Source organism: Misgurnus anguillicaudatus, chromosome 25, assembly GCF_027580225.2.
Source record: "Misgurnus anguillicaudatus chromosome 25, ASM2758022v2, whole genome shotgun sequence".
Classification (NCBI taxonomy): Eukaryota; Metazoa; Chordata; class Actinopteri; order Cypriniformes; family Cobitidae; genus Misgurnus; species Misgurnus anguillicaudatus.
In genome coordinates this window covers 14588420-14616222 of record NC_073361.2, presented here as the reverse complement: position 1 = coordinate 14616222, position 27803 = coordinate 14588420, and the positions used below count along the sequence as shown (strand labels likewise).

The 27803-nt window shown below is 35.6% G+C and overlaps 2 protein-coding genes across 4 annotated transcripts; both read right to left on the bottom strand.

Annotated features, from left to right (window-relative positions):
- Positions 1-72: 72 nt before the first annotated feature.
- Positions 73-27764, bottom strand: LOC129425643 (E3 ubiquitin/ISG15 ligase TRIM25-like). Of its 3 annotated transcripts, none has more exons than XM_073863780.1 (6): positions 26604-27764; positions 26379-26474; positions 25983-26216; positions 25527-25677; positions 4374-4430; positions 73-2010 (listed from the first exon to the last, which is right to left on the bottom strand). In XM_073863780.1, the coding sequence occupies exons 1-6, from the start codon at positions 27195-27197 to the stop codon at positions 1481-1483; spliced, it is 1662 nt and encodes a 553-aa protein (XP_073719881.1). In that variant the 5' UTR covers positions 27198-27764; the 3' UTR covers positions 73-1480. The 3 variants fall into 3 exon arrangements, with proteins under 3 accessions (XP_073719881.1, XP_073719880.1, XP_073719879.1); XM_073863779.1 differs by lacking the exons at positions 25527-25677; positions 25983-26216 and adding exons at positions 4507-4666; positions 4962-5195 and having other exon boundaries at positions 77-2010; XM_073863778.1 differs by lacking the exons at positions 25527-25677; positions 25983-26216; positions 26379-26474; positions 26604-27764 and adding exons at positions 4507-4666; positions 4962-5195; positions 5353-5448; positions 5578-6316 and having other exon boundaries at positions 89-2010.
- LOC141362018 (stonustoxin subunit beta-like) lies at positions 14213-15234 on the bottom strand. Its single transcript, XM_073863586.1, has 2 exons — positions 15222-15234; positions 14213-14786 (listed from the first exon to the last, which is right to left on the bottom strand). The coding sequence occupies exons 1-2, from the start codon at positions 15232-15234 to the stop codon at positions 14257-14259; spliced, it is 543 nt and encodes a 180-aa protein (XP_073719687.1). The 3' UTR covers positions 14213-14256.
- Positions 27765-27803: the final 39 nt, after the last annotated feature.

Genomic DNA, 27803 nt, shown 5'->3' with positions numbered 1-27803 from the left:
GTGAAAATCGTGCAATACACACGCCAAATTCCACCTCGGCGCGCACATGATATGCCAGTCCTTCCCATTCACCTAAACGGTGCATCCCTTTTTGTAATCCCATTTACTGGTTTCTCAATTTTTTTAGCTATTTTTTTACCATTTTCGCTTGTGTTTAGGGTTAGAACAACTTTTGTTATATAAAAATGACATCCTTACCCAAAGCCCATCTCTAACCCCAACTCCAAGAGACCATGGCTTAAATATAGACAAAAACATGGAGAAACCTGTATATTAAATAACCTCCTTGAGCAAATCTGAAATCTAACCCTAAACCCAAGCGAAAATGGTTTAAAAACTGAAAAAAATGAGAAAGTAATAAATAAAATGACAAAAAAGATATGCCTTTTAAGTGAATCATATGCACGCCAAAGTGGAATTTGGCGTATGTATTGCACGATTTTTACACTTTGTGCAATTTATATGCATCTACATGAGACTGGGTAGAAATCTGAGGGTGCGGACATGTAAATGAGGTGGCCAAGGCCCACCCAGGCCCCCTCGTGGCTATGTCCCTGAGCTATACAACGTGGCACACAATCTGTTTAAAAGCAGATAAACAATCTAACAAAGAAGAAAAAGTTAATCAGAATCAAATACATACTTAAAACATCCATGAAAGAAATCAGTAACAAAATCAAATCAGTACAAATACAAACTATGTTGCTTCGTCCAACAAAAAAACTTTGTAAATATTAACTTCACATTCACTGTTGCTCCACTCTTACACCACAACCATCATTAGATCCATCTAAAAAATACTGGGTTATTTTTAAAGGAATATTCAATTTTCTTAAATGAAAAATCCACACAATTCACTCACAACAATGCCATCCAAAATGTTGATGTCTTTCTTTGTTCAGTCGAGAAGAAATTATGTTTTTTGAGGAAAACATTGCAGGATTTTTCTTATTTTAATGGACTTTAATAGACACCAACAATTAATACTTAACTCAACACTTAACAGTTTTTTTCAACAGAGTTTCAAAGGACTATAAACAATCCCAAACGAGGCATAAGTGTCTTATCTAGCAAAACGATTGTAATTTTTTACAATAAAAATAACAAATATCCACTTTTAAAGCACAACTTCTCGTTTAGAGAAGTCTGAACAAAGAAAGACATCAACATTTTGGATGACATTGTGGTGAGTAAATTATCTGGATTTTTCTTTTAAGAAAATGAAACATTCCCTTAACCCATGGTTGAGTTATATACTGTATGGACAAATTCAACCATTGGTTTAAAATCATCTAGAAAATGTCCATATCTGACCCAGAGTATAGTAATAAATTGTATGCAGTGGTAAGAGTTATGTTCAAATGTTTCAATTATATTTTTCATGAGACAATAAAAGACTCCTAACATCTAACTGTTGCTAAATAATCATGTAGGTCTAAATTGTGATAAAACACTATTATCTGTAAAATCTCTGTATCTTCTATCTTGCTAGATTGCATAGTTTTATGGTTGAGTTTGGATCGATCCAAAATCCAGGATAAAGTGTTTGAGTGAATGTAGTGTTGACTCTGTGTATGAGGTTCATTGTATCAGAGATGTTGTAGAAGGACAGAGATCCTTTATTGTGATCCACATACACTCCTATTCTACAGGAGCTCAACACTTCAGGGAGATCAGTGTTTTTGTTATTGTGAGTGAAGAAGCAGCTGGAGTCATCACAGAACAATCTCCAGGACTGATTATTATATCCAAATATACACTCATCACCCGATCCCTTCCTGCTGATGCTCTTATATGACACTGATATACTGACAACACCACTCCACTCAACCTCCCAGTAACAGCGTCCACACAAACTCTCTTTACACAACACCTGAAGACAGTAATCAAATCTGTCTAGATGATCAGGATACTGATGGACTGTTTTAATGTAAGTAGCCACAGTGTCTTTCTCAGACAGCTGAAGATTTTTATTCACTGTGTTTGGATCCAGAGACAGCAGAATGGAATCTGATAAAAAATAAAATGAGAATTTAGCAATAAAATAATAACATTGATGTGACAACATCCTGCTCTTTGTTTAATAATGTTCTGCCAGCCTTTTGGTGCAAGGGATTTTTCTGTATGTGTAGTGAGTTTGTGTACTGAATATTAGAAAAACAATACACAACTACTAGCCAGGAAGAGCAATGAAATAACATTACACCTGGAATAACCATGTGCACAAACAGCTCACCTTTCTCTGTAATATGCAATCAGTTAAAATGTGTAAACTTATAGGGGTGATTTCCCGGACAGGGATTAGCTTAAACCAGGACTAGGCCTTAGTTTAATTAGGAAATATAGCTAGTTTTAACAAACATGCCTTACTTAAAATATTACTTGTATGCATTTTGAGACAAAAAAAGGGCACTGATGAATTTTAAGATATGTCAGTGCAAGTTGTTTTCAGTTTGGACAGCATTAAATAAAGTTTTATGGTGAGTTCAACTTTATGTGCCGCCGCCGTAAGAACTGCAGGCGGATGACATCAAAGTAACGCAAGAACGATTGATAAGCAGAGTCCTTTGTATGATTTCTCAATTTGCTCTCGCTGTGCTTTGATATCATCCGCCTGTCGTTTCTTGCAGCGACTCATGAAGATAAAGAAGCCTAGATGAATGGCATTCAAATCTCTGCAGCTCACCGACTTTAAGTGACTGAAAGCGGCTATCACATACGTCTTTTGTTTCCTGCTTCGCAAAAGCGTCATGCAAAGACAATGCAGTACATGATGCAGGTATTTTGAAATAATGCTTTTTAAAAATAAACTTGGCTTTGTTCTGTGTACCAATGTAATTTCAGGACAGATCAAACTTGAGCGTTGCTGACTCTGTTTAGACACTTTGAATGCGTGTGCACGATAGCATTGCATGGGGAGCTGACTATCAAAATAGTCAAGTTAAAAAGGTGTTATTTAAAGTCAAACAGCAAACAAAACTGGCGTTACCTGAAGTAAACTGTCTGTATATCATGTAAGTCATCTACACTTTATTTTAGGTTTCAAATCATGAAAGTAATTTGTCTGTTTAACTTCCAGTGGCAGCTGATTTGTATGGATATTTAAGGTAGCCTATAAAAAGATATTGCAATCTATGAATATATCCATAGTCTGATAGATAACTTTTATACTGTATATTGGTTCAGTAAGAGCGAAATTCCTCTTTATACCCAGCTAATATAAAAAAAAACTAAAGTTTTCTAGGAGGTGTTTCACCTGTAGTTTTTTACGGTTAGGGTTTTTGCAATGTAGTCTTGTCTTTTTAATTTTACTCTTTGGAGAAAGCAAAACTGTTATCCTATGTTATCCCAAAAATGTGGTGTTTTTAAACACAGGGTTTCTGCAGGGTTTAGTCAGTCAAATTTAAGACTTTTTAAGACCTTTTTATGACCATTATGATTTAAATTTATGACCTACACGAATAACGAAAAATAACATTAAAATTCCTTTCAAAAGTCTTTATATTTTTTAACTTTCATTATATTAAATTAAAAATTACTTTAAAGTAACAAATCAGTTAGTGCTTGTCTACATTTTTCTCAGTTCGTCCCCTTTAATGGTTATCTTCTCCTCAACTTTTTTCAGCTTAGCAAATTTTTGCTTGCTTGCCCGTCTGAGGGCGTTTGATTTTGAAAGGAGCTGGGCCATCTTTGACCCCGATTTGCCGAGACGAAGACAAACGGGTTTCTGAAGTACTTCCTTGAGAGTTCGGAGTTCGCGTGGGACAGCGGGTTTCTGAAGTACTTCCGACAAGTCTGTTTGCTGCACTGCCGCATGGACCTTGTAGTCCTGGAATCCCACCCAGATTCCTCAGACAGAACTACAAAACGAGTGAATGCCGCCGCCAGCGCATTTTTGTGGGGAAAGGCAACAATGAATGAACGAGTATATAAATTTAAGACGTGGCTAAATGTAATTTATGACCTTGTATGGAAAATCTGGATGTTTTTATGACTTTTTATGGCCTGAAATTTTCATTATTAAATTTAAGACGTTTTATGACTTTTTATGACTCCGCGGAAACCCTGTAAACAATTTAACTGCCTTAAAATGTTTAACACATGTGGTTTTGCATAACTTCTAATTCAATTTTAACGTACAGTTAATCAATTTGTTGAAAGGAACAATAATGGGGAAAAACATGTTTAATAACTGTAGTGCTTATATGCTTTTTTACGCAGTAGAAACACACATTTTCACATTATTCTGAAAATTAGAGGGGTGTGAGGGGCCTCCAACATAAATTTTGCCTAGGGCCTCTAAATATCTAGAACCGGCCCTGTGTATAGTCATTTCATTTGGCTGGTTGTGTTTGATGGTTTTACTAACTTACATTGTAGGAAATCCTCTCTAGTTCTGGGTTCTTTGTAAATAATTTCAGTGGATTTTACTATAGAAATAAACAGACACAGTTAGAGTCATTTCTAGTGAAAACACAACATACGTAAGGACTCACTGTTATTTACCTCTGTCAGATATATGTTTAATCTCGTCTTCACACAAATCCTCCAGTTTATCTCTGAGTTTAGAAACAGATTTTTCCAAATCATCAAAAGTGAGAAGAGAACTGAGAGTAATGCTGGAAACATCTGAAGATCCAGAAGTCACAGAGAAAGACTTGAAACTCTGCAGGACAAAAACAAATAAAATACAATAATTTTGTTTACTAGCTTGTTATTTGCTTATCTCAATTTAACAATATCTGTCATTCTTATTATCTTGTTTTTGTCATCGTCTCTAAAGACAGAATCTTTGCTTTTTACAATTACAATGTGATACACACAATCTCCAAAAAATGCTAAATGCTTTTGTTCTTATAGTGTCTTAAATTGTGACCATCAGGTTAAATATCTCTAACTATAAGCTTATTAAAGCTCAAGTATTGTAAAATGATCAATGTCCTGTTTTTCAGATCGGTTACCTGCAGGAAATGAATGTCATCATCTGTTTGTAAAAACTGCTTCAGTTCAGTGTCTCTCTTCTTCAGATCATCAATCTCCTCCTCCAGACTCTTCATGACTCCTTCAGCTTGACTCACTGCAGTCTTTTCCTGATCTCTGATCAGTTGTGTCACCTCAGATCGTCTTCTCTTAATGGATCGGATCAGTTTAGTAAAGATCCTCTTACTGTCCTCCACTGCTGTCTGTGCAGAGCGCTGTTAGGACAAACATTACAATCAGATCTTACTGCTGTCTCACACAACCTGAGACTCACAGTGAACTTCAGTCAGACTAAAACTCATCAAACACTTCATTCATCACTGAGTCTGAAACTTCTCATCCAGCAGATGTTTTTCTCCTCCACCTACTCACCTTATAAGAATCCACAGTCTGACTCAGCTCCTGAAGCTTCTTTTCTCTCTCCTGAATTCTCTGTTGTAAATTTTTTTGTGTTTTTCCCAAAAGTGTCTGTGGAAAAGATCAAATAACTATAAACAGAAATATAACATAAACATGCATGTAACAAAATCATTACAGAAATGATCATGAATCCAATATATAACAATCACTGTCAATTTAATCTGTGTGAGTTCACACCTGTTTCTCTGTCCTCTCTGTCACAGCTGTCACAGTGTCGTGATTTTTGTGAACGTCCATCATACACAGATAACAAATACATTGTTGGTCAGTACGGCAGTAGATTTCTAGTTGTTTGTTGTGTTTTTTGCAGATCATTTCTTGTAGTCGTCCTGTGGCATCGATCACGTTGTGGTTTTTATCTTTAAAGAAATTCTCATGCTGGTTGAGGTGATTTTGACAGTAAGAGTTCAGACACACTAGACAGGACTTGACTGCTTTTAGTTTTCTCTCAGTACAGATGTCACACTCCACATCTCCAGGTCCAGCGTAACAATGAGCAGAGTCAGGAGCAGATTGAAGTTTTGTCTTCTTCAGTTTCTCCACCATTTCAGCAATCATCACATTCTTACCTAAAACAGGTCTTGGTGTGAAGGTTTGTTTGCATTGAGGGCAGCTGTAGATTCGCTTCTGATCATCTTGATCCCAGCAGTTTGTAATACAGTCCATACAGAAACTGTGTCCACAGTTAATGGTCACTGGATTCTTCAGTAGATCCAGACAGATTGGGCAAGTAAACTGATCCTGAGCCCATAAAATACTTGCTTCTGCCATTTTTCACAATCACACAGATAGAGAGACGTGTACAAACCTGAACTGCACTAAAGTTTCTCTTTGAGAGACGTACGAAAATCATGTTTTTATGGTGTAACAAGTATGACTTTGACCTCCTTTTAGTGTTTATGGTCATGTTGATTATTATACACTGTATCTGTAAATATTTAATCAGTCAGACTGTTTTTGTTTTGAAGATTTTCTCGCTATTTATATATATTTATGCTGTATATATTTCATATTTCTTTTGTTTTAATGACAGCATGCACTTAACCCTGTGTAGATTCCATACAGATATGCATAAATTGGTAAGTTATCCTATTATTGAAAGAATGTTACAAAAAAGCAGCTTGTGTGCTTTAGTGGAAGCCATGGAATCTGACTTTGTATAAAAGCGTTAAACTATAAAATTTACTTATTATATCAAATAGTTAATAATACATTCAGCCATGTTAAGTACAGTATTAGTTTAGTTCAATATAGTGTGCAAAATTATAAATGTGTGTATGTAACTTTGCACATTTCATTAGTTTCATTAGTAAATGCCTTAGCTAACATAACAATAATCAATACTTCCACAGCATTTATTAATCATTAAATCAATCATCAGGTTCATGTTAATTTTGGCATTTACACTGTAAAACCTGATAAGTTAACTCAACTTAAACCATTTAAGGACACCGATTGCCTTAAATCATTTAAGTTTTTAAACATGAGTACTGTGTCCTAAAATATATTGAGTCATATGCACATATGCACTTATATTTAAGTTCACAGTACTCAAACGTATTTGTTTTAAAACTTAAATGGTTTTCTCAAATGTTCCACAACAGACGCGGAAGAGAAGGCAATGCTGAATAAAGTCGTAAATTTTGTTATTTTTGGACCAGAATGTATTTTTGATGCTTCAACACATTCTAACTGACCCACTGATGTCACACAGACTACTTTGATGATGTTTTTATTATCTTTCTGGACATGGACAGTATATCGTACATAGATTTTCAATGAAGAGTCAGAAAGCTCTTAGTCTAAATTTAAAACATCTTAAACTGTGTTCTGAAGATTAACGAAGGTCTTACAAGTTTGGAACGACATGAAGGTGAGTCATGGTTTTATAATGTTGATTGAGACATCAGAGTAGGCTATCATAAAAATTGACTGTTAAAATACCACGTGTTAGATTGTGTCGTGTACTGTGTACCACTTTTTTAACAGCATTTTTGTTAACCAGTGATTACGTTCTTTATGTACTATTTCAGTGAAGTGGAGGAATTTAATCGAATCATAGACAAACAATTGAGAAAAGAGGGGAGAGCATCCAGTTGGTAGGTAGTGCTTCTGCACAGTGTGCTTTAAATATTTAATATTTATTTCTCTCTATTATTTTTTTTTCTATACTAAAATGAAAAGAATGCAATAACAGTAATATGAGCATTACTTGGTATGAAGATTGATATAATTGCGTATCGTATATAATGTGTGTGCTCTGTGGTGACTAAGATCTTTAACTCTTTCCCGCCATTGACGAGATATCTCGTCAATCAAGAGAAAACACTTCCGCGCCAATGACGAGTATTTCCGTCTTTCCGCAATATCGCTATTATTTCCGCAACTTTTTAAAACCGGAAGTATTGCCCTATGGCAAGCTGCTGCATGTCCGTGTCTGTTTTAAAGATCGGTCTGAAAGAGTGAAAGAGTTAAAAAACTTAGAGAGTTAAACATGTTCAACTATGTTCCTGGTTTCATTCATTTCTTTATCTTTCTCTCTCTTAGGAGTCAGTAAAGACGTTGTCCTTCCAGTTCTTCCTATGTTGTTCACGTCATGAACAAATTTGTTTTAGTGTGTGTTCAAATTCAACGGTTGCAATATATAATTTGATAAAACTTAAATAATGCAACTTAGACCCAATAATTACTCAACATGCCTAGAAACCAGATTTAATTTCAGTAAAGAAGGCAGTATTTGGGTGTAATAAACTTTTAAAAAGCACAACCCCAGCAAGCAATAGCCATCATTTCACCAACAAGGTTAACAATTGACCTGATATAGTCCGGCTATGAGTAACCCACTTCTAGCTAACATATACTTGAATTTGGTTACATAACAGTTTTGCCAAAATAACTTGTGAGATGTAGGATAATCCATCATGTTAGCAAAGTCAACAGTAATTAGTGTCATGATTCTGCCATCTTGTCCTTTGTTTAGTCTTGTGGCAGGATCATGACAGACCCATGTTTTGTGTGGGATCACGTGGTCTTAGAATTGGTTTTACTAGACCACGTGTTCCCTGTGTCTTGTCACTTTTACCTTGCTCCCTTGTCATCCTCTTTATTGTTTAACCCATGTCACCTGTTGTCCTCATTAGTTCTCCCCTATTTAAGGTCCTTGTGTTTGTTACTCTGTACTCAAGTAAAAGTAAAAGTAACAATCTAATTATTTACTTGAGTAAGAGTAAAAAAGTATTAGATGAAAAAACTACTCAAGTAGTTAGTTACTCGTTACTTCCGATCTGATTGAAAAGAAGCGTAAAATCCCTTAATTTCAGACTACTTGGAGGGCTTTCACAAACCTCTCTTTAAAAGTCTCATTGTTCTGCTTATATACTACTTATAAACCTAGGTTAAAGTAAAGCAGTCTATCTCAGTCCTCCAACATCACATAACGTGTCATTAAAAAAAATCTTAAACACACACTGACTGTTTTCTGACAGTTAACTGTGTCTTTATTTTCACGTTCACAACAAAATTTGGCTGCATCTGCCTTTAAACAAGCTTACAGTAAGAAAAAAAGAATGTGTGTGTCTGTTTGTTATCATGTTTTTATATGAATAGGTTATTTTCATTGCCATTAATGTGCAATTAATGAACATAAGGAGCTTGATAAAATGCTTATTTTAGAATTTCAAATGGAATTTTTCTGTTTTTGCAAATCAACTCTACATTTATTATAATATATAAAACATGTTTCTTTAAAAACATACTTTATTCTTTTATTTTTATAAGTATATAGATTCTTTAGAAAGGAATTAAATAAAATACAATCCAGTTTTTATTCGTATGTATTTTCTACATTTCTACACACAAGGTGTCCGGTTATGTGTAGGGGAGAACAGGCGAAAAGTAAAATTTTTCAGAATTTTTTTTTAAGTTTTTTAAAATTTTAAAGATAATGTTTCAGACAGAGATATATTTTTGCTGTGGTCAGTAACTCACAAGTGTGGTCTATCAATACCAGGTGGAATTTTTAACAAATGTAAAATGACTAGTATAATTTCACTTTGAACATAAGTGGTGAATCGTTACTTTTTTTAACACAACAAAACAATGTAGATTTTCGTGTTACACTTGTTTTTATTAACTATACATGACTATGACCTTTTTAATATGTAACTGCAAACATATTTTGTAATTTATCTTTGAAAAAATAATGAAATTATATTTTCATTTTAAATTTCAGTTTTATCAAATGTTTCAAAAGCAACCAACAGTACAAACTTAAATTCAACAGTTTGAACAATATGAAAATTAAATTAAATAAAATTAGAATAATATAAAAGGTACAAAAGTAAGTGTTACTTTCGTCCTGACAGGATCTCCTCACATTTAAACCCGATTTACTTTTATTTTGAAAAACTCTTTAGAAGTCAAACTTCAGGATGTGTTAGAGCACTAAATAACCTGAAGATTGATGAAACGAGAAACACAACGCGTTATAAGAAAACAATGACCGCTTTTGGAATTTACTTATGGTTGAAAACACCTTTCTGGATCTACACCCGGAAAATGGTGAGTAAATAACGCGATATTTGTCAGCTCTGTCAAGGGTTGCGGAGATGCTGTCATAGTTTGGGATGCAAATGTTATCAGTCCTCTGAGAAAATCGCTTTGTTACTTTCGTCCAGCGTTACTTTTGCCCCGGTTCTCCCGTATTATTAATGCAAGACTTAACATGCTGTTAAATTTGTTTAGTTTTATGAGGAAATGATATGGAAATGTGCAGATGTGAACGTGTGTTGTTTGTAAGGTTAGAGTAATTTTCATTGCTTGCACAAGAGCGCATATGACAAAAACAGTAATATTATAATAAGGCACTGCAGAAAGTGACACCTACCGCCGTGTTGTTTCATGTTGGAGCTTGAATTCCTGTATGCTGAGATGTCAGTTCGTTTTGGTGCACAAAGCATTGCATTATCAAACTATTCTTTTTGACCTTTTGTAGTGTAAACATAGACCAAACTTGAGGCCACGCGTGATCTGCCTCCGATAGCTTGCATAAGTCATCCTCCGCTTCAGTCATCTTCTTTCATCTACGCGCGCTAAAGGGTGAAACGTAGCCACCCCTCGCAACGCACGCTGCCTCTCTAACGTCTCGCGAGACTTTCGAACAAGCCATATAAACTTAATAAAAATAAAATATATTCATTAATTATTACCATTTGAAAGTAGCGTAGTAACGCCACCGAATGTAGCGAAGTAAAAGTAAAGTTTTTTCATTAGAAATGTACTTGAGTAAGAGTAAAAAGTACCCATCCTTAAATTTATTCTAAAAGTACTAGTTACCCAAAAAAATTACTCAAGTAAATGTAACGAAGTAAATGTAATTCGTTACTACCCACCTCTGGTAGTGATGGCAAAATGAGGCTTCCTGAACCACTGACGCTTCACAGCCCATTGCTTCACCCAAAGGTTCATTACCCGAAGCTTCATTCAACAGTGCTCCCTAGTGACATCTAGCGACGTTTAAAAGAAATAGCAGATGAATAAAATACATTTTATGCACTGACCTAAGCAGAAATGTGTTCATTTTCTGGTTATATAATAAAAAAACTATTTGTCTGTGTGAATTTTCTTGAGATGTAATGCACCCAGTTAACACAGAGCATTTGTTCTTAATGTGAATTTCTGAGGAAGAATTGTTTTGAGTAAAAGGGGAATATGTTATATTTCTCCCCAACAATAGGTGTTGCTGAGGAGGTTAGATAAGTAACGAAGTAGCAGAGAAAAAGAGTAGAAAAATAAGTAGTGATGAAGCATGAGGTGTATAATGCTGCTTGAATAATAAAAGATGATTCCTTGTGATTACTGGTGATTAATTACTTCTACGCAACATAACAAGGGAAATGGTCTGAAGCGGGACCCAGACAAGACGAAGCCCCAGGGTTGAGACGCTGGCGGAGGGTGCCAGGGTGATGGAAGTCCTAGTCCCACCCTGGGGACAGACGACAGTGTTGACCCTGCAAGGGAGGATCCAGGGCGATCCAACCCTAACGCAACTTGGTCAGGGGGAACATCCAGGGTTTTGGCGATGCTGGGCTCCGAGGGTAGCTCTGGTGGGTTCTCCACCTGCGGTGGGCAGGAGTTCCGGATAGGGTGAGTCTCCCTGCTACAAACCGAGTGAAGGTTTCAACAAAAAATCCCATAAAAACAGTTAGCTATTAACATCTGGCACTCAATAAACACTGTGTCACACGGTGACGATTACATGGGGCGGAACCAAAAATCTAGAAGATTGGTTCCGCCCGGAGTTAAGTTCCACCCGGCGGGATAAGCAGAAACACCGGAACTTCCGGGAAAACGCTGCGAGCAAATTCAAGCCGACTAAACACAGGTGTGGCAAATAAACGCAGCGATCGGGGATTGGAGGACGTAAGGAAGCGAAGGAGTATAAAGAGGACATGAAGTGGATATTGAGCTGCTGTGGCCTAGAGACGGAGAACTTAACAAGATGGTGGTTGGCAACGAAGGAAGAGGATAATAGATTGGCTGAGTATATTGGAAGTCTTTGTCAGTTTGAGAGTATTGACATGCATATCCTCAGTGTGATGGTCGGATGAATACGACTGGAGTACGTGCAGCGTAAAGGAAACCAGCCAGTGTGGATACAGAGGAGGCTAAGAGAAGAAGTGTGATAACTTACCGTGAGTACAAATAGCATAAAGTTGGATGTGTTTGCTAAGAGTGCATTGTTCAATGTGTGTGTGAGCCCCCAGCTAGGTCGGAGTCGGCCGTTTGAGAAGACGCCGTGCGATGGGTGAAGTGCTTTTAAATTATATGCTGTTCAGCGATACAGTGTGGAGATAGGTGTGGCGCCAAAAGCCCCTGTCTTGGAGATCGTGGAGATGGTGGTGGATTGTACAGTGAGTAAAATGTCAGAGTGCTGGTGCATGTGTGAGGAAAAAGTACATTGTTGATGAAGCACAGTGAATAGTAACTTGCCTGTCGCGGAGCCTCTTCAAAGCTGCGCCCCTGTCCAGATCTCTGAAGCTGTACGTACGGAGAGGAGAGGGCAGCGTTCGGCTCGACAGTGACAGTACTGAATCCCCCGGTCGTAACAGAGGCCTTAGAGGGAAAGTTCATGAGTAAACATCTGGCCACGAAAGGTCTGTGAGTAATTCCATCCACTGTGTACACGTTAGGCCGTCGGAAACCACAAATAGACCACGAGTCAGTTACCTGAGAAATACCTACCGTAACCACTGCTACCAGCCACCTGTAAGAGAGAAAAGCCACAGTCAATTGTGAAAGTGTTGATTCTGTGTTTCAGCCACAAGCCTTCTAAAGAAGGGGACCACGAGTCAGTTACCTGAGAAATACCTACCGTAACCACTGCTACCAGCCACCTGTAAGAGAGAAAAGTCATAATTAACAGTGAAATTGTTGATCTTGTGTTACAGTACGTACCCTGTGAAGAAGGAGACCACGAGCCAGTTACTTGAGAAATACCTACCGTATCCACTGCTACCAGCTACCTGTAAGAGAGAGAAACGCTAAAGTTACCAGTACAGTGTTGATTTCGGTGTTATAGTCACAAACCTTCTGAAGGAAGACATTACGAGCCCAGTCCCCTGAGGAGTACTTCCTGCAGCCTTTCCCTCTTAAACTCTGCCTCCAGGAGTCCCGTCCCCCCCACCTGGAGGCCAGAAGAAACCCTGTTTTGTAAAATCCCTTTTCCTGAATACTATTTTAAATAATTTAATAAAGTCTATTTTAATTTTACTTGTACCTTGTGTGTCTGGTCATTGGGGTGGCTTTGGGAACCTCCTCGCGGTAGAAACTAGGAAGGGGCGTGACTCAATAGCATCTGGGTCCGCTCCGACCTGTGACAACTGCACAGGTGAAGTCCTCATGACACAAAGCCAAAGATCTATGATGACATCAACAGCATTTCACAATACACAACAATTTGTCTTAAACAAAACTTATTGTTTTTTAATGTAGGATGGAAATCATATTCAAACAGAAAGTCTCTTTATTCTGTGCTTTCAGTACTTTTCTGACATTCATTTCATTACACTTTTTAACCCTGATAATATATGTCAGGAAATATAGGGATGATGGACAAATAATAATAATAGAAAACTTTTATTAATAAGTTGTTTTTTATCTGTTTTATTTGATCTTGTTTGATGCTTAACATGAGGAAAGCAAAATAAGTAAGAAATAAATCAATACACAACTAAATGTCAGAAGATGCATACCAGATGAGAGGGCACAAGAGATTTCAAGCATGTTGAAAATTGAAATAAATACATAGATTTTTCTCTTTTATGTGAATAAAATATATAGTTTTAAAACACACATTACAAAATGATTACAGCTATACAACGTGGCATACAATCTGTTTAAAAGCAGAAAAAAATCTAACAAAAAGAAAAAGTAAATCAGAATCAAATACATACTTAAAACATCCATGAAAGAAATCAGTAAAAAAAATTAAATCAGAACAAACACAAACTATATTGCTCTGTCCAACAACAAAAAACCTTTGTAAATATTAACTTCACATTTACTGTTGCTCCACTCTTACACCACAACTATTGTTAGATCCATCTAAAAAATACTGGATTATTTTTAGCCAATGGTTGAGTTATATATGGACAAACTCAACCATTGGTTTAAAATCATCTAAACGTCCATATCTAATATTTTACAGTACATCAATAATTGTATGCAGTGATAAGAGTTGTGTTAAAGTGTTTCAATGATATTTTTCACAAAATAATAAAAGAAAGACTAACATTTCGCTGTTACTAAATAATCATGTAGGTCAAAGTTGTGATAAAACACTATTATCTTTAAAATCTATCTTGTCAGATCGCAGAGTTTCATTGTTGAGTTTGGATTGATCAAAAATCCAGGATAAAGTGGTTTAGTGAATGTGGTGTTGACTCTGTGTATGAGGTTCGTTGTATCAGAGACGCTGTAGAAGGACAGAGATCCTGTACTGTGATCCACATACACTCCTATTCTACAGGACCTAGATACTAAAGGGAGTGAAGTGAGTTTGTTATTGTGACTGAATGAGCAGCTGGAGTCATCACAGAACAATCTCCAGGACTGATTATTATATCCAAATATACACTCATCACCCGATCCCTTCCTGCTGATGCTCTTATATGACACTGATATACCGACACCACCACTCCTCTCAACCTCCCAGTAACAGCGTCCACACAAACTCTCTCTACACAAAACTTTATAAAAATAACTAAATCTGTCTGGATGATCAGGATACGGCTGGACTGTGTTAGTGTAAGTAGCCACAGTGTTCTTCTCAGACAGCTGGAGATTTTTATTCACTGTGTTTGGATCCAGACACAGCAGAATGGAATCTGATAAAAAATAAAATAAGCATTTAGCAATATAATAATAAATTGATGTGACAAAATCCAGCTCTTTGTTTAATAATGTTCTGCCAGCCTTTTGGTGCAAGGGATTTTCCTGTATGTGTAGTGAGTTTATACTGAAGATCATGACAACAATACACAACTACCAGCCAGGAAGAGCAATGAAATAACATGTGTCTTTCACCTCTTGGATATGAATGTGCACAAACAACTCACCTTTTTCCGTAAAATATGCAATCAGTGTAAACTTTATAGTCCTGTATGGTCATGTTTGGTCTAAATGTGTAAGAAATGTTTAAACGCTGTAGTAGTTGATTGGAAACTAAACACAGGTAAAGGAGAACATGTTATTGATCATCTCCCCTTCTAAGACAGACACCAATTTGTCTCTGGGTTTTGATAAATATGTTTTTTCCTTACCATGATAACCCATTAATGTAGAACAAACAGAAAAAGAGAAACACAGCAGTTGATAGGTGGATCTTTGTAACTCAGCTCTACTGCATGTCTCTGTTGTGTTATCTTATCATTATAAAGTTACTACACAACTCTCCAGCAGACTGTACTAGTGATGGGCCATTCTACCGAATTCGTGCAAATTGCTGTCCCGGAACCAAAAAACTAATTTAAAAGCATTAATGTAGGAAAATGTTTGATAATAAAAAAATATAAGCAAATACCAATCAAAACCCAAAGTAATATTTGAGGTAGCGGCAGGCTTTATATATAAAATATCATTATTTATATGGTGCTTTCAATTGAGAGGTGGTTGTCCCAAACCCCAAGGTCTGAATTTCACCATAGGACAAAAAATGGAATAATTTTTGTAATTTTTTTATCATTGTTTTAAGAAGTATCATTTTGAATACTTTTGTTAATTAAAACCAAAAATATATTTATTGAATATTTTCAGTAAAAAATCATGTAAAATCATGTAAAAAAACACTGTCCCGCATTTTCACGTCACTACCGAAACATTGCATAGTTTGGTCAATAATATAATAATGCTTTAAGCCACTCCCCTCCATTTTGAACCAGAAACTTTGTCTGTCTCTCTCCCTTGTGGTGACATGGTGATTAGATCAGTCCCATGGTTTTGAAGTAAATGTGATCAAAAGTTTGGAAATCAGTGTGTGACATTTATGAATGTCACTACCGATCACACGTTTTCAATCATTAATTAAGTTTTTTTTATTTTTTCTACTGGTCATTTAGGTTTTACTCATGTTTCAATGTTGAGAACTGTGCTAGTTAACTACGTACTGATTAGCATCTTAGCAGTAGGATCAAAGTTAGCTTAAATCGTCACTACCGAAACAGTCACAACCGAAACATTTGTTGACATTTCGGTTGTGACGTGATTGTTTCGGTAGTGACAAAATGACACTTATTTACTTGAGCCGATACTTATTTTGCTCAATTAGTTTACTTGTAACATTTGGCATCATCGTGTCATTTTTATAAGTGTCAATTTAAAAAAAGTAACATTTATTGAACTTAAAAAACTATATTTCTGTGTGTAAATAATGCCGAAAAAACTCTGTGAACACAGCAGCCACAAATCAGCCAATGCCAATACACATAAAACTCGCAAAAACCGGACGATATATCGGTCTATCACTAGTTCTTTTATATGAAAATGTATTCAACCTACCTCAAATCAAATAAATAATTAAGTTCACTTCAAACTCAAAAAAGTCAAACTCAGCAACAAGAGAATAAGTTAAGGAGGTTTAGAGAAGTTAGAATGTGTAATGGAAAAACAGGCACACATGTGTACACCAACATTACTGAATTTGGTGTGTGTGCACCCATGTCCATCTGTAGTTTATACTGTGGGCTTGAAGTTTTATATGGACATACATTGTCATCTTTTTCTCAAGAGATGTGAAAATCAACACAGCATCTTGCATCCCTTCAAGGTCTGAACTATCCTCCATCTCTTCAGCGTAATTTCAGTGCAAAGTGCTTTTATGTGGTGTTGCGTTAGATATTCTTTGTGCTGTATGTTTTGACTGCATAATGCCAACCATTTTTGACTAACTAATGACTTTTTTTACACAAAATATGGACAATCCAATATGGTCGTCACTACCGAACATTTGATGTCACGACCGAAACAAATAATGTTCTGGAAAAATAAAATAGGTTTTGTTATCAGAAAAGATGACATAATTTTATTTAGTTAGATAAAAATTTAAACTAATGAATCCTTGAATTTGAAAACTGTATCAGTGCATGTATGGCAATTACAGAGAAATATTGCTTTCAAAATGCATTTAATTTGATGAACCACTCTTATAGTTTTGTTAAAATAATATTTCTAACCAATACACCCATGACACTGTTTTTATAAAAATGTAAAAAATATATTTAGAAGGTTAATGTAAAGAAAATCAGAATAGGCTATTAAAAACCTAATTTTTATATCAAATGTTGTTGTGTTTCGGTAGTGACACATTTTGGGAGAGAGAAAACATTTCGAAACTGTATAAAAACATGCTAGGAAACTAAAGTGTCCAATCAGTAGATTAATGTTCCTTAGATGTTGTAAGGTACCACCCACCAGCCCAACGACGGATGCAAGTGGAGTGGGTGAGGGGTCTCGTGTTCGCTCCTTCCTCAGCGCCTCTACAATAATAATTCCATTTATTAGGTTTCAATTTATTTATTTTACCTCGGTAGTTAAATTATAATCTGACTCCAATTTATAAAATATCAATATTATTCTGATGCTGATCATAATTTATATTTATCATTATTATGTTTTCATTCTCTTAATTATTTAAATATACATAGAGAATAAGTTATAATCCTGAAGGTGCTAAGGCAGTTCCATACAGCTGGGCGTAGAGGCATTCTCCTTCTTACTTAAATTAAAAGTAGAGGTTTCTCCAAAACACATTGAAAATAAGAGGATCCATCTATAGTTTAGGTTGAGGCATTTCTCCATCCAACCTATAAAGTGAGGCAATTATACACATCATATTTTCAATAGAGGCAATTTTCCTAATCTAGGCCCCCTTCGGTATCTTTCTCTTAAATACTTAGAATACAAGAAAAGACTTGACAAGTTTCAAACTGAGTAAAGATTAACAATTTATTTTGCCAGGCAGGTTACACTTTAATCAATTATTTGGTTATTCAAATCAATCAATTACAAATATATCAAAACATTCACTAAAAGATCAGCATAGAAAAATGAACGTTTCACAAAATTCAAATCATACCTGGCAATTAAAGACACACAAAGTGGTCTAGGAAGATTCTTGTTAAAGATGTCTTCCATAATGTTGAATACACACACCCAAAGTGTGGGAAAGATTCTTGCTAAAGAATGCTTTCCATAATGTCTGAATACACACACCCAAAGTGTGGGGAAGATTCTTGCTAAAGAATACTTCCCAGAGTCTCTTGCCAAGCCACCTTATATACACAGAATGAGACAAAGAATAATAAAATCTCAAAACAGGATTTGGTTGGTCGGTTCTCGTGACCTGAAGGAGCACCAAATGGGACTGTTAACCATCTGTAATCTAGATCTCCTCATGAGTTGACACCCATCACAGGAGTACAGATTATGTCTTAAGTTTTAAACTTTGATATACTTTCTCTTAGCATTATAGAAATTAGACCTTTTTAACCATCGCACCATGACCTTTAAAACAACACCAAACATGAAGATGAAACCTTTGTAACATCACAACATATGATATATCCAAGGTTACATGTGTTTAGTATATTTCCAGTAACCAAACCCTTAAAGGAGAAGAGAGAGGGGGTGAAGTACAGATCAGTTCCTGTGTATCCGTGACCCCTGTGGAGAGAGACAACACGTCTCTCAAAAATAGACACAGAATGTGTTTTTTATTGTTTTATGGTCCAGCTCCAAAACCAAAACTTGTCCACCTGTCCTACATCTCCTCCCCTGACCATTGGGAAACTGTCAGAGTACCCAAGGGGTCATTTTGGGTGGACTTCTTGGGTCTCCATACGTCCTTTGTAAATGTAACAGTCTTTTCAAGATGAACACCTGTAATGTTAAACAATGCCTGCAGATATCAAAGCAGGAACTTAACTGTGCTGAACAGGTGTCTGTGATGGACAGAATCTCTGTGGTTCTCGTAGTTAGATAATCTCCCAAATGGATCTGGTTGAAATTTGTTGTACAAAGTCCATTGTGTCAGCCAAACGCATGTGCTCTGTTCATGGAACCTGTCTTCTCTCAACATTTAGAAGCATCTGTCTCTAATGGGGTCCTCCCCTGGATATTTTCCTGACCTTTTGAACAGTCCTCTGTTACCTATTGGCAGAAGGTATTTTTTTTGATAGAAAAGTCAGACCTCCGTAGGTGAAGGAATTCCTCACACTGAGAATGCACCACTGTATGAGAGGGAATTGGAATATAATACACATGACCATGAAATGACTGAACACTGACGAACTTGACTTTCCTTGGAAAGAAATAGTTGTGAAGGATTACAATAACACATTGACATTATTAGATGTTTCATGATATTGGTGCGAATGGTAAATAAGGTCTCATTTCCTTTTTCAAAATAATTTGTCCCAAAAGGTGGTCCCATTACCAAACTCTTCACTACTATGCATATTGAACATAGAGTGGAATTTTGATATAATCTGTGTATTTTAAAGGGAGAGTGGCAAAAGTTATTTTAACTAGCATATTTACCAGTGGTATACATCTTTAAAGCATATAATAACAATACCATTCAAATATAATACAAATAAATGTAAATTATATGTATATAAAATACAGATATTTATACTAAAGTATATATAATATGATATATTTATAATTTTAATAATAATAGAATTATTCAAAACCTTGAAATGCAAGTTAACCATGTATATCTAAGAATTCAATTAAGTACTTAAAACATACCTAGACAACTTAAACTTAAATCAAGATTTCAATGAAGTAACTTAAAACATACCCAGACAATTAAACTTAAATCAAATAATTTCTGAATTTCTTATTTATCCATTGTCAACCATTCTTTGCATGTTGTCAAATAATTCTGTACATATATGTTGGTTTAGTCACATTCAATGGTAAGGTGTCTGATTTATGTGATTGATCATTAGAAGTGCCAGCACTTCAAATATAACCATTTTGTAAAGTTTGAAATGTTTAGACATGTCTGCAGCCATGCTAGCCATTTCATTCTTCACTTACTTATTTTAATCTGAAAGTCTTATGTAATCAATTAATAGTTCGTATTTTACCTGTATTTGTACAATCAGAGACAAAACAATTGATGTGTGACTATAACCATACATATGTTCCATGCACACTGAAATGTTTCATGTAGTTCAAGAGAAAATTGACCCAATAGTTTATATTACCATGAAATTAAAATCATAAGTTGACCTTTAATTTTCTCTCCTATGTGTGAGATGCTAAATGGGTTTGCATGTATGACAAACTCTAGAGTTTGGATTCTAAGTCATTTATCATACATATGTGTGATGTTTAAGCCTGGATAGTTTTAAAACTTATACCAGGTCGCAGTGTTATGTTGTTGTAATGGTGAAAATATGTGCATTACATGTTCATGCCTGGAAGTGGGTGGATTCTAACCTAAAGTAATCTGTGTTGCACAATTTTAGTTCCGATGCTACATCGGGAGGTCATATAACGAATATAGTAGTTTATTACTGTGAGATGTGTATGACCCCTCAAAGCATTATCACACCCACCTCCTGCATTTTAGGTTTGTGCCTGTATTTGGGCTCAGACACGTCTCTAGTGTCAGGACTCTTAAGGAGTCATAGTAATCCACCTGAAAGGAAAAAAGTTAAGATAACAAACAAAGAAACATTAATTTCTAAAATTTTGGGCAATTTGCATTAAGACATGGCATCATCTTTAGTTTAAAATGATGTCACTATCACACAGCTATCAATGACAGCAATGCATTAGGGTGTAAATTCTTCCTGGTAAGAAGATTTGTATCATTACTTTCTGCAAATTAATTTCAGAGGCCAGATTAAGTTGGGAATTTTCTGTTATATTTGACTATGTTGTTTCAGTATAGTCTGAGTGTGTATAACACCATAAACTGCACTTGCATTTAAACTGTGAGCATAAGAAGTCCCAGTTTTGCTGGGGAAATTTTTGGATTAACTTTTTAATCTTAAACTTAAATGGCTTTACTCTGAGTTGTTCTCAGTACCGTCAGCTCACATGTTTAACTGCTGTGATGTCTGTTTATGGTACACACTATTAAACTTTTCAATCTCTATGACCTGTAGGACTGTAATTTCTGATGATTTAACATTTCCCACAGTTTTAACCAACTATAAAAGTACATTGACTGATCAGATTCAGTTTAAATTGATGTTTCAAACTTATAAAAGAGTTGTTTGGTTTGCTATCTTGTGCCATGATATTATCAGTGTTCCTGCAAAGCAAAAAACAAAACCAAACAACAACAAACAAACAACAATAAACAACAACAAACAAACAACAAAACAAACAAAACGAACCACAAGCAAAATCATACACATACCCCCGTTTTGGCACGAGATAGTGGACCAAATAAATCTGAATCTAAATATTCCCTGGGCCTTTTTTGTGGGTTTTAATCATGTAAGTTTGAAATGCATGTAATGGATCATTTTTCACCATATTAGGCCTGTCTGGCCATTATAATATAATATATATTATAATGTAATTATAATATAAATTACATTATATTAAAAATAATATTAATTAAAATAAATGTTATAACTGGTCTCAAGGGCTTCTAGAATGATGGTACTTTTGCAAAATTGAGAACACATTTCTGTGAATTGACCCTGCAGTAGCAGCTGCATTAACAGGTTTACTAACAGCAACAACTCTTTGTTGTTTTTAGGATGCAATGCACCGCAGCACATGCTGGGTACAGGGCTTAACTCATTGCTCAGCTGGGGTTTTTTGTGACCCTCTGGAATTGGGCACAATTTTCGCATGTTTTTAGCTGAGGTCTCATTAAGTCTTATTTAGATGTTATTCTATTTGGATATGAAAAGTAATCAATGAATAGGACCGTAAGGCACAATTTTTGTTATAGGTTTTAAAGTCATAAACTTTTAGCCTGAAGACATACAGAATTCTAAAAACACTTTTACTAGCTCCCACTGATTCACTTTAAACAGGAATTCTATATTCCTGCTGTGATGTCAGGACTCAGCTATAAGCTCTATTTTTATGACTTTCACAATCTTTAGACAATTAGACAACAAATTGCTCTTTAACAATTACCACAATCTCATAGAGAAACAAAGACTCAGCTTCAACAATCTCTAGACAACTGGACTAAATTGTTTATTTGACAATTCCCATAATCTCATAAAGAAAGGACTAAGCCTAGAACTTTTAACACCACTGTACTGTATATCATGTTGTTAATCATCGCCTTAAATCACTTTGATTGATTCACAAAAAATAATGATGTATTTTATTTGTTACAACCAAGCTAAAATATTTCCCTTGAAACAAGGAGAAACAGCAGATCTTTTCTGAGATGGGGTTAAAGCCCTTTGATCTCAGTGGTGAAACTTTCTGATCACAGGTGTTTTATTGACCATTTTAGCAGTTTCATCATTATTTTGCTGTGCATCAGTCAAAGCTTTAGCTCAATTTACCTTACTTACACAATGAGAAATCCTGCATTAATTAAGGAATTGTAACAAAACTTCCTGGTTCCATTCTATCTACACTTATCCAGTTCTGAGTGTTCTTTAACAAAATCACTCCTAATCATTCCATATCAATCGATTTGTTACAAATCTCTATCTCCCTACTTGCTTAATATCCAACATTTAGTTCCACTCTGTATGCACTGAACCTCTAACCCCAATAATGCTGCATTCAATCATTTATACATTTCCATCTCTCCTTCATTCTCCATAATTACAATTATCTTCTTAACTCATCATGTATAGTATGTAAACTGTATAGTTTACTGCATTTACTGATCCTAAAAAGATTAATACAAACATTTGCTCTTGTCATATCAATCATGTAATCCCGAAATTCACTTCTCATATGCAAACACCTTAACTTACACTGTAGTTTAAATGTATATAACATCCTTTATTTAAGTTAATTCTTGTTCTGAAGGATTTTGTTCCTTTAAATGTTGCACATGTGCTGTGAACAACATAAAATCTCATCCAGGGAGTTTAAATGTAGTTATTACTGTATTAATTCAATGTTAACCCTTATTTGAGAACCAGAATACAATTTGGAAGATGTTAATCCATTTTAAATGTATCTTTTGTTGCTTTAACCAACAAAAGCTCTTTGATTTGCTGAAAAAGAATTTATCCTACTCTACACTGCTGTTGTCACGCTGTGTATTTCCATTAACAGAGTTATTATCGCTTGTTTTGAGCTGGTGTGTTTACATACATGGACGCATTGACTTGGGCACGGAGTTTTGTCATCCGACTGGACTTTTATTATTCACGGATATTCGCTAATACTTTATGGTTTTCCGATATAATTGCGAGATCGTTCCACGAAGCAAATAGATAATCGCCACGGCGATGTTTCCACTTTTAGACTCAAATTTACGACTTTGCGTAATGTACCACGATAACATTTAATCATTAGTCCATGTAATATTCACTCCTACTGAGTGTAAACACAGGAGATTATGTTTGATTCGAAGCGCGAGGAAATATATTATTTCCTTATCCGCAATGTTATTATTTCTCTGACAGCTGTGTTGTTATTCTAATTTTCATGCCTAACCGGATTTCTCCGGACTTTCAATGGGAGTTTAACGTCCCATTCTACAACATACGGGTGCGTTTATGTTCACCCTCAACATTTCTAATAGGCAAATTAAATCAACTTAACAACACAGCTGCACACAGAAAAGTAGACGTTTAAACCTCCTATTTTGCGATGAATGGAATACTCTGTTATGGTTGAAATGTCGCGCTGGAAAGCTTCCTGGAGTACCACGTCACTTGTTCGGGTGTACTACGTCATCACGTCCTGTGGTATACGTCATCACGTCGGGATCACCAAGCTGTAAGGTACCACCCACCAGCCCAACGACGGATGCAAGTGGAGTGGGTGAGGGGTCTCGTGTTCGCTCCTTCCTCAGCGCCTCTACAATAATAATTCCATTTATTAGGTTTCAATTTATTTATTTTACCTCGGTAGTTAAATTATAATCTGACTCCAATTTATAAAATATCAATATTATTCTGATGCTGATCATAATTTATATTTATCATTATTATGTTTTCATTCTCTTAATTATTTAAATATACATAGAGAATAAGTTATAATCCTGAAGGTGCTAAGGCAGTTCCATACAGCTGGGCGTAGAGGCATTCTCCTTCTTACTTAAATTAAAAGTAGAGGTTTCTCCAAAACACATTGAAAATAAGAGGATCCATCTATAGTTTAGGTTGAGGCATTTCTCCATCCAACCTATAAAGTGAGGCAATTATACACATCATATTTTCAATAGAGGCAATTTTCCTAATCTAGGCCCCCTTCGGTATCTTTCTCTTAAATACTTAGAATACAAGAAAAGACTTGACAAGTTTCAAACTGAGTAAAGATTAACAATTTATTTTGCCAGGCAGGTTACACTTTAATCAATTATTTGGTTATTCAAATCAATCAATTACAAATATATCAAAACATTCACTAAAAGATCAGCATAGAAAAATGAACGTTTCACAAAATTCAAATCATACCTGGCAATTAAAGACACACAAAGTGGTCTAGGAAGATTCTTGTTAAAGATGTCTTCCATAATGTTGAATACACACACCCAAAGTGTGGGAAAGATTCTTGCTAAAGAATGCTTTCCATAATGTCTGAATACACACACCCAAAGTGTGGGGAAGATTCTTGCTAAAGAATACTTCCCAGAGTCTCTTGCCAAGCCACCTTATATACACAGAATGAGACAAAGAATAATAAAATCTCAAAACAGGATTTGGTTGGTCGGTTCTCGTGACCTGAAGGAGCACCAAATGGGACTGTTAACCATCTGTAATCTAGATCTCCTCATGAGTTGACACCCATCACAGGAGTACAGATTATGTCTTAAGTTTTAAACTTTGATATACTTTCTCTTAGCATTATAGAAATTAGACCTTTTTAACCATCGCACCATGACCTTTAAAACAACACCAAACATGAAGATGAAACCTTTGTAACATCACAACATATGATATATCCAAGGTTACATGTGTTTAGTATATTTCCAGTAACCAAACCCTTAAAGGAGAAGAGAGAGGGGGTGAAATACAGATCAGTTCCTGTGTATCCATGACCCCTGTGGAGAGAGACAACACGTCTCTCAAAAATAGACACAGAATGTGTTTTTTATTGTTTTATGGTCCAGCTCCAAAACCAAAACTTGTCCACCTGTCCTACAATGTTCTACTATGTTTATGACTACAAAGCTTGCAGGAAAAAACACACTTTTTTCAAGAAGTTTTGAAGTGTCAATTTGCAGCAATTCGGTAGAATGGCCCGTATAGTCATTTCATTCGGCGGGGTGTGTTTGATGGTTTTACTAACTTACATTGTAGGAAATCCTCTCTAGTTCTGGGTTGTTTGTAAATAATTTCAGGGGATTTTACTATAGAAATAAACAGACACAGTTAGAGTCATTTCTATGTGAAAACACAACATACGTAAGGACTTGCTGCTCACATGCATGTCTGTTACTTTACCTCTGTCAGATATACGTTTAATCTCGTCTTTACACAAATCCTCCAGTTTTTCTCTGAGTTTAGAAACAGATTTTCTCAGATCATCAAAAGAGAGAAGAGAACTGAGAGTAATGCTGGAAACATCTGAAGATCCAGAAGTCACAGAGAAACTCTACAGGACAAAAACAAATAAAATAATACAATAATTATTTACTAGCTTCTTATTTGCCCTTCTCAAATTTAATAATATCTGTCATTCTTATTATCTTGTTTTTGTCATTGTCTCTAAAGAACGAATCTTTGATTTTTACAATTACAATGTGATACACACAATCTCCAACAAACACACTACTCTATAATTTGTAATGCAAAATGCTTTTGTTCTTATAGGGTCTTAAATTATGACCATTAGGTTAAACCATAAGCTTATTAAAGATCAAGTAAAATGATCAATGTCCTGTTTTTCAGATCTGTTACCTGCAGGAAATGAATGTCATCGTCAGTTTGTAAAAACTGCTTCAGTTCAGCTTCTCTCCTCTTCAGATCATCAATCTCCTCCTCCAGACGCTTCATGACTCCTTCAGCTCGACTCACTGCAGTCTTTTCCTGATCTCTGATCAGTTTGGTCACCTCAGATCGTCTTCTCTTAATGGATCGGATCAGTTCAGTAAAGATCCTCTCACTGTCCTCCACTGCTGTCTGTGCAGAGCACTGTTAGGACAAACATTACAATCAGATCTTACTGCTGTCTCACACAGCCTGAGACTCACAGTGAACTTCAGTCAGACTAAAACTCATCAAATACTTCATTCATCACTGAGTCTGAAACTTCTCATCCAGCAGATGTTTTTCTCCTCTGTGTTTAAAACTCACCTTATGAGAGTCCACAGTCTGTCTCAGCTTCTGAATCTTCTTTTTTCTCTCCTGCATTCCCTGCTGTAAATTTCTTTGTGTTTCTCCCAAAAGTGTCTGTGGAAAAGATCAAATCACTATGAACAGCAATATGACATCAACATTAATGTTAACAAAATCATTACAAACATGAATTCAATATCAAACAATCACTGTCAGTTTAATTTCATCTGTGTAAGTTCACACCTGTTTCTCTGTCCTCTCCGTCACAGCTGTCACATTGTCGTGATTTTTGTGAACGTCCATCGTACACAGATAACAGATGCATTGTTGGTCAGTACGGCAGTAGATTTCTAGTTGTTTCTTATGTTTTTTGCGGATCATTTCTTGTAGTTGTCCAGTGACATCGATCAATTTGTGGTTTTTATCTTTAAAGAAATTCTCATGCTGGTTGAGGTGATTTTGACAGTAAGAGTTCAGACACACTAGACAGGACTTGACTGCTTTTAGTTTTCTCTCAGTACAGATGTCACACTCCACATCTCCAGGTCCAGCGTAACAATGAGCAGAGTCAGGAGCAGATTGAATTTTTGTCTTCTTCAGTTTCTCCACCATTTCAGCAAACACCACATTCTTACCTAAAACAGGTCTTGGTGTGAAGGTTTTTCTGCACTGAGGGCAGCTGTAGATTCGCTTCTGATCATCCTGATCCCAGTAGTCTGTAATACAGTCCATACAGAAACTATGTCCACAGTTAATGGTCACTGGATTCTTAAGTAGATCCAGACAGATTGGGCAAGTAAACTCATCATGAGCTACTAAAATACTGGCTTCCGCCATTTCTTTGCATGAACATTGATAGAGAGAAACACCAAAGGTCTAAACAGCGCTTAAGTTTCAGTTTCACTTAGTTAAAGAGTTTCTTCCTGGTTTTGATTTTGAGAGACGTGTGCAAAACTATGGAAGGTCATTTGTACAAATATTTCTTTAGGTAAACAGTAGGGGTGACCCCGAATAGTCGAAGATTCGATGCATCGATAGGAGAAGCCTGATTCGACTACCAATCTCACAGTCGAATCGTCGCAGATGTGTTATGAAATGAGGATCATTCAATTTTGGCCGTATATGGGTGCAGACATTATCTGATTTCACATATAACAGCTTTCTCACAATATATTAATATACAGCATATTATGGTAATGCTGCAAATAGTATGTGAAGTAACCGCTTTCAATAAATATTTTTAAAATGCGTTAATAAATCCAACATCCCCTGTGACCGGGCTACACGGAGGTTTCTTCGTTAATAAACCATTGCCTCTTTGTTTCTACATTTAAAAGACAAAGCTGGCAATTATATTATGGCTATACTTTTCTATTATTTTAATAATTTTTTTTATTTTATTTATAAATCACTCTGGTCTTAAGATTTAAATCTTATCTGATT

What these genes read in the sequence shown, in the direction of transcription:
- LOC129425643 (XM_073863779.1), bottom strand. Translation starts at nt 27,197, where the DNA reads ATGGCGGAAGCCAGTATTTTAGTAGCTCATGATGAGTTTACTTGCCCA. An exon ending in CGGAGAGGACAGAGAAACAG is followed by an intron (nt 26,475 to 26,603) that starts GTGTGAACTTAC and finishes TCTTTTCCACAG; the next exon opens with ACACTTTTGGGAGAAACACA. An exon ending in TAAACATATATCTGACAGAG is followed by an intron (nt 4,431 to 4,506) that starts GTAAATAACAGT and finishes TTATTTCTATAG; the next exon opens with TAAAATCCACTGAAATTATT.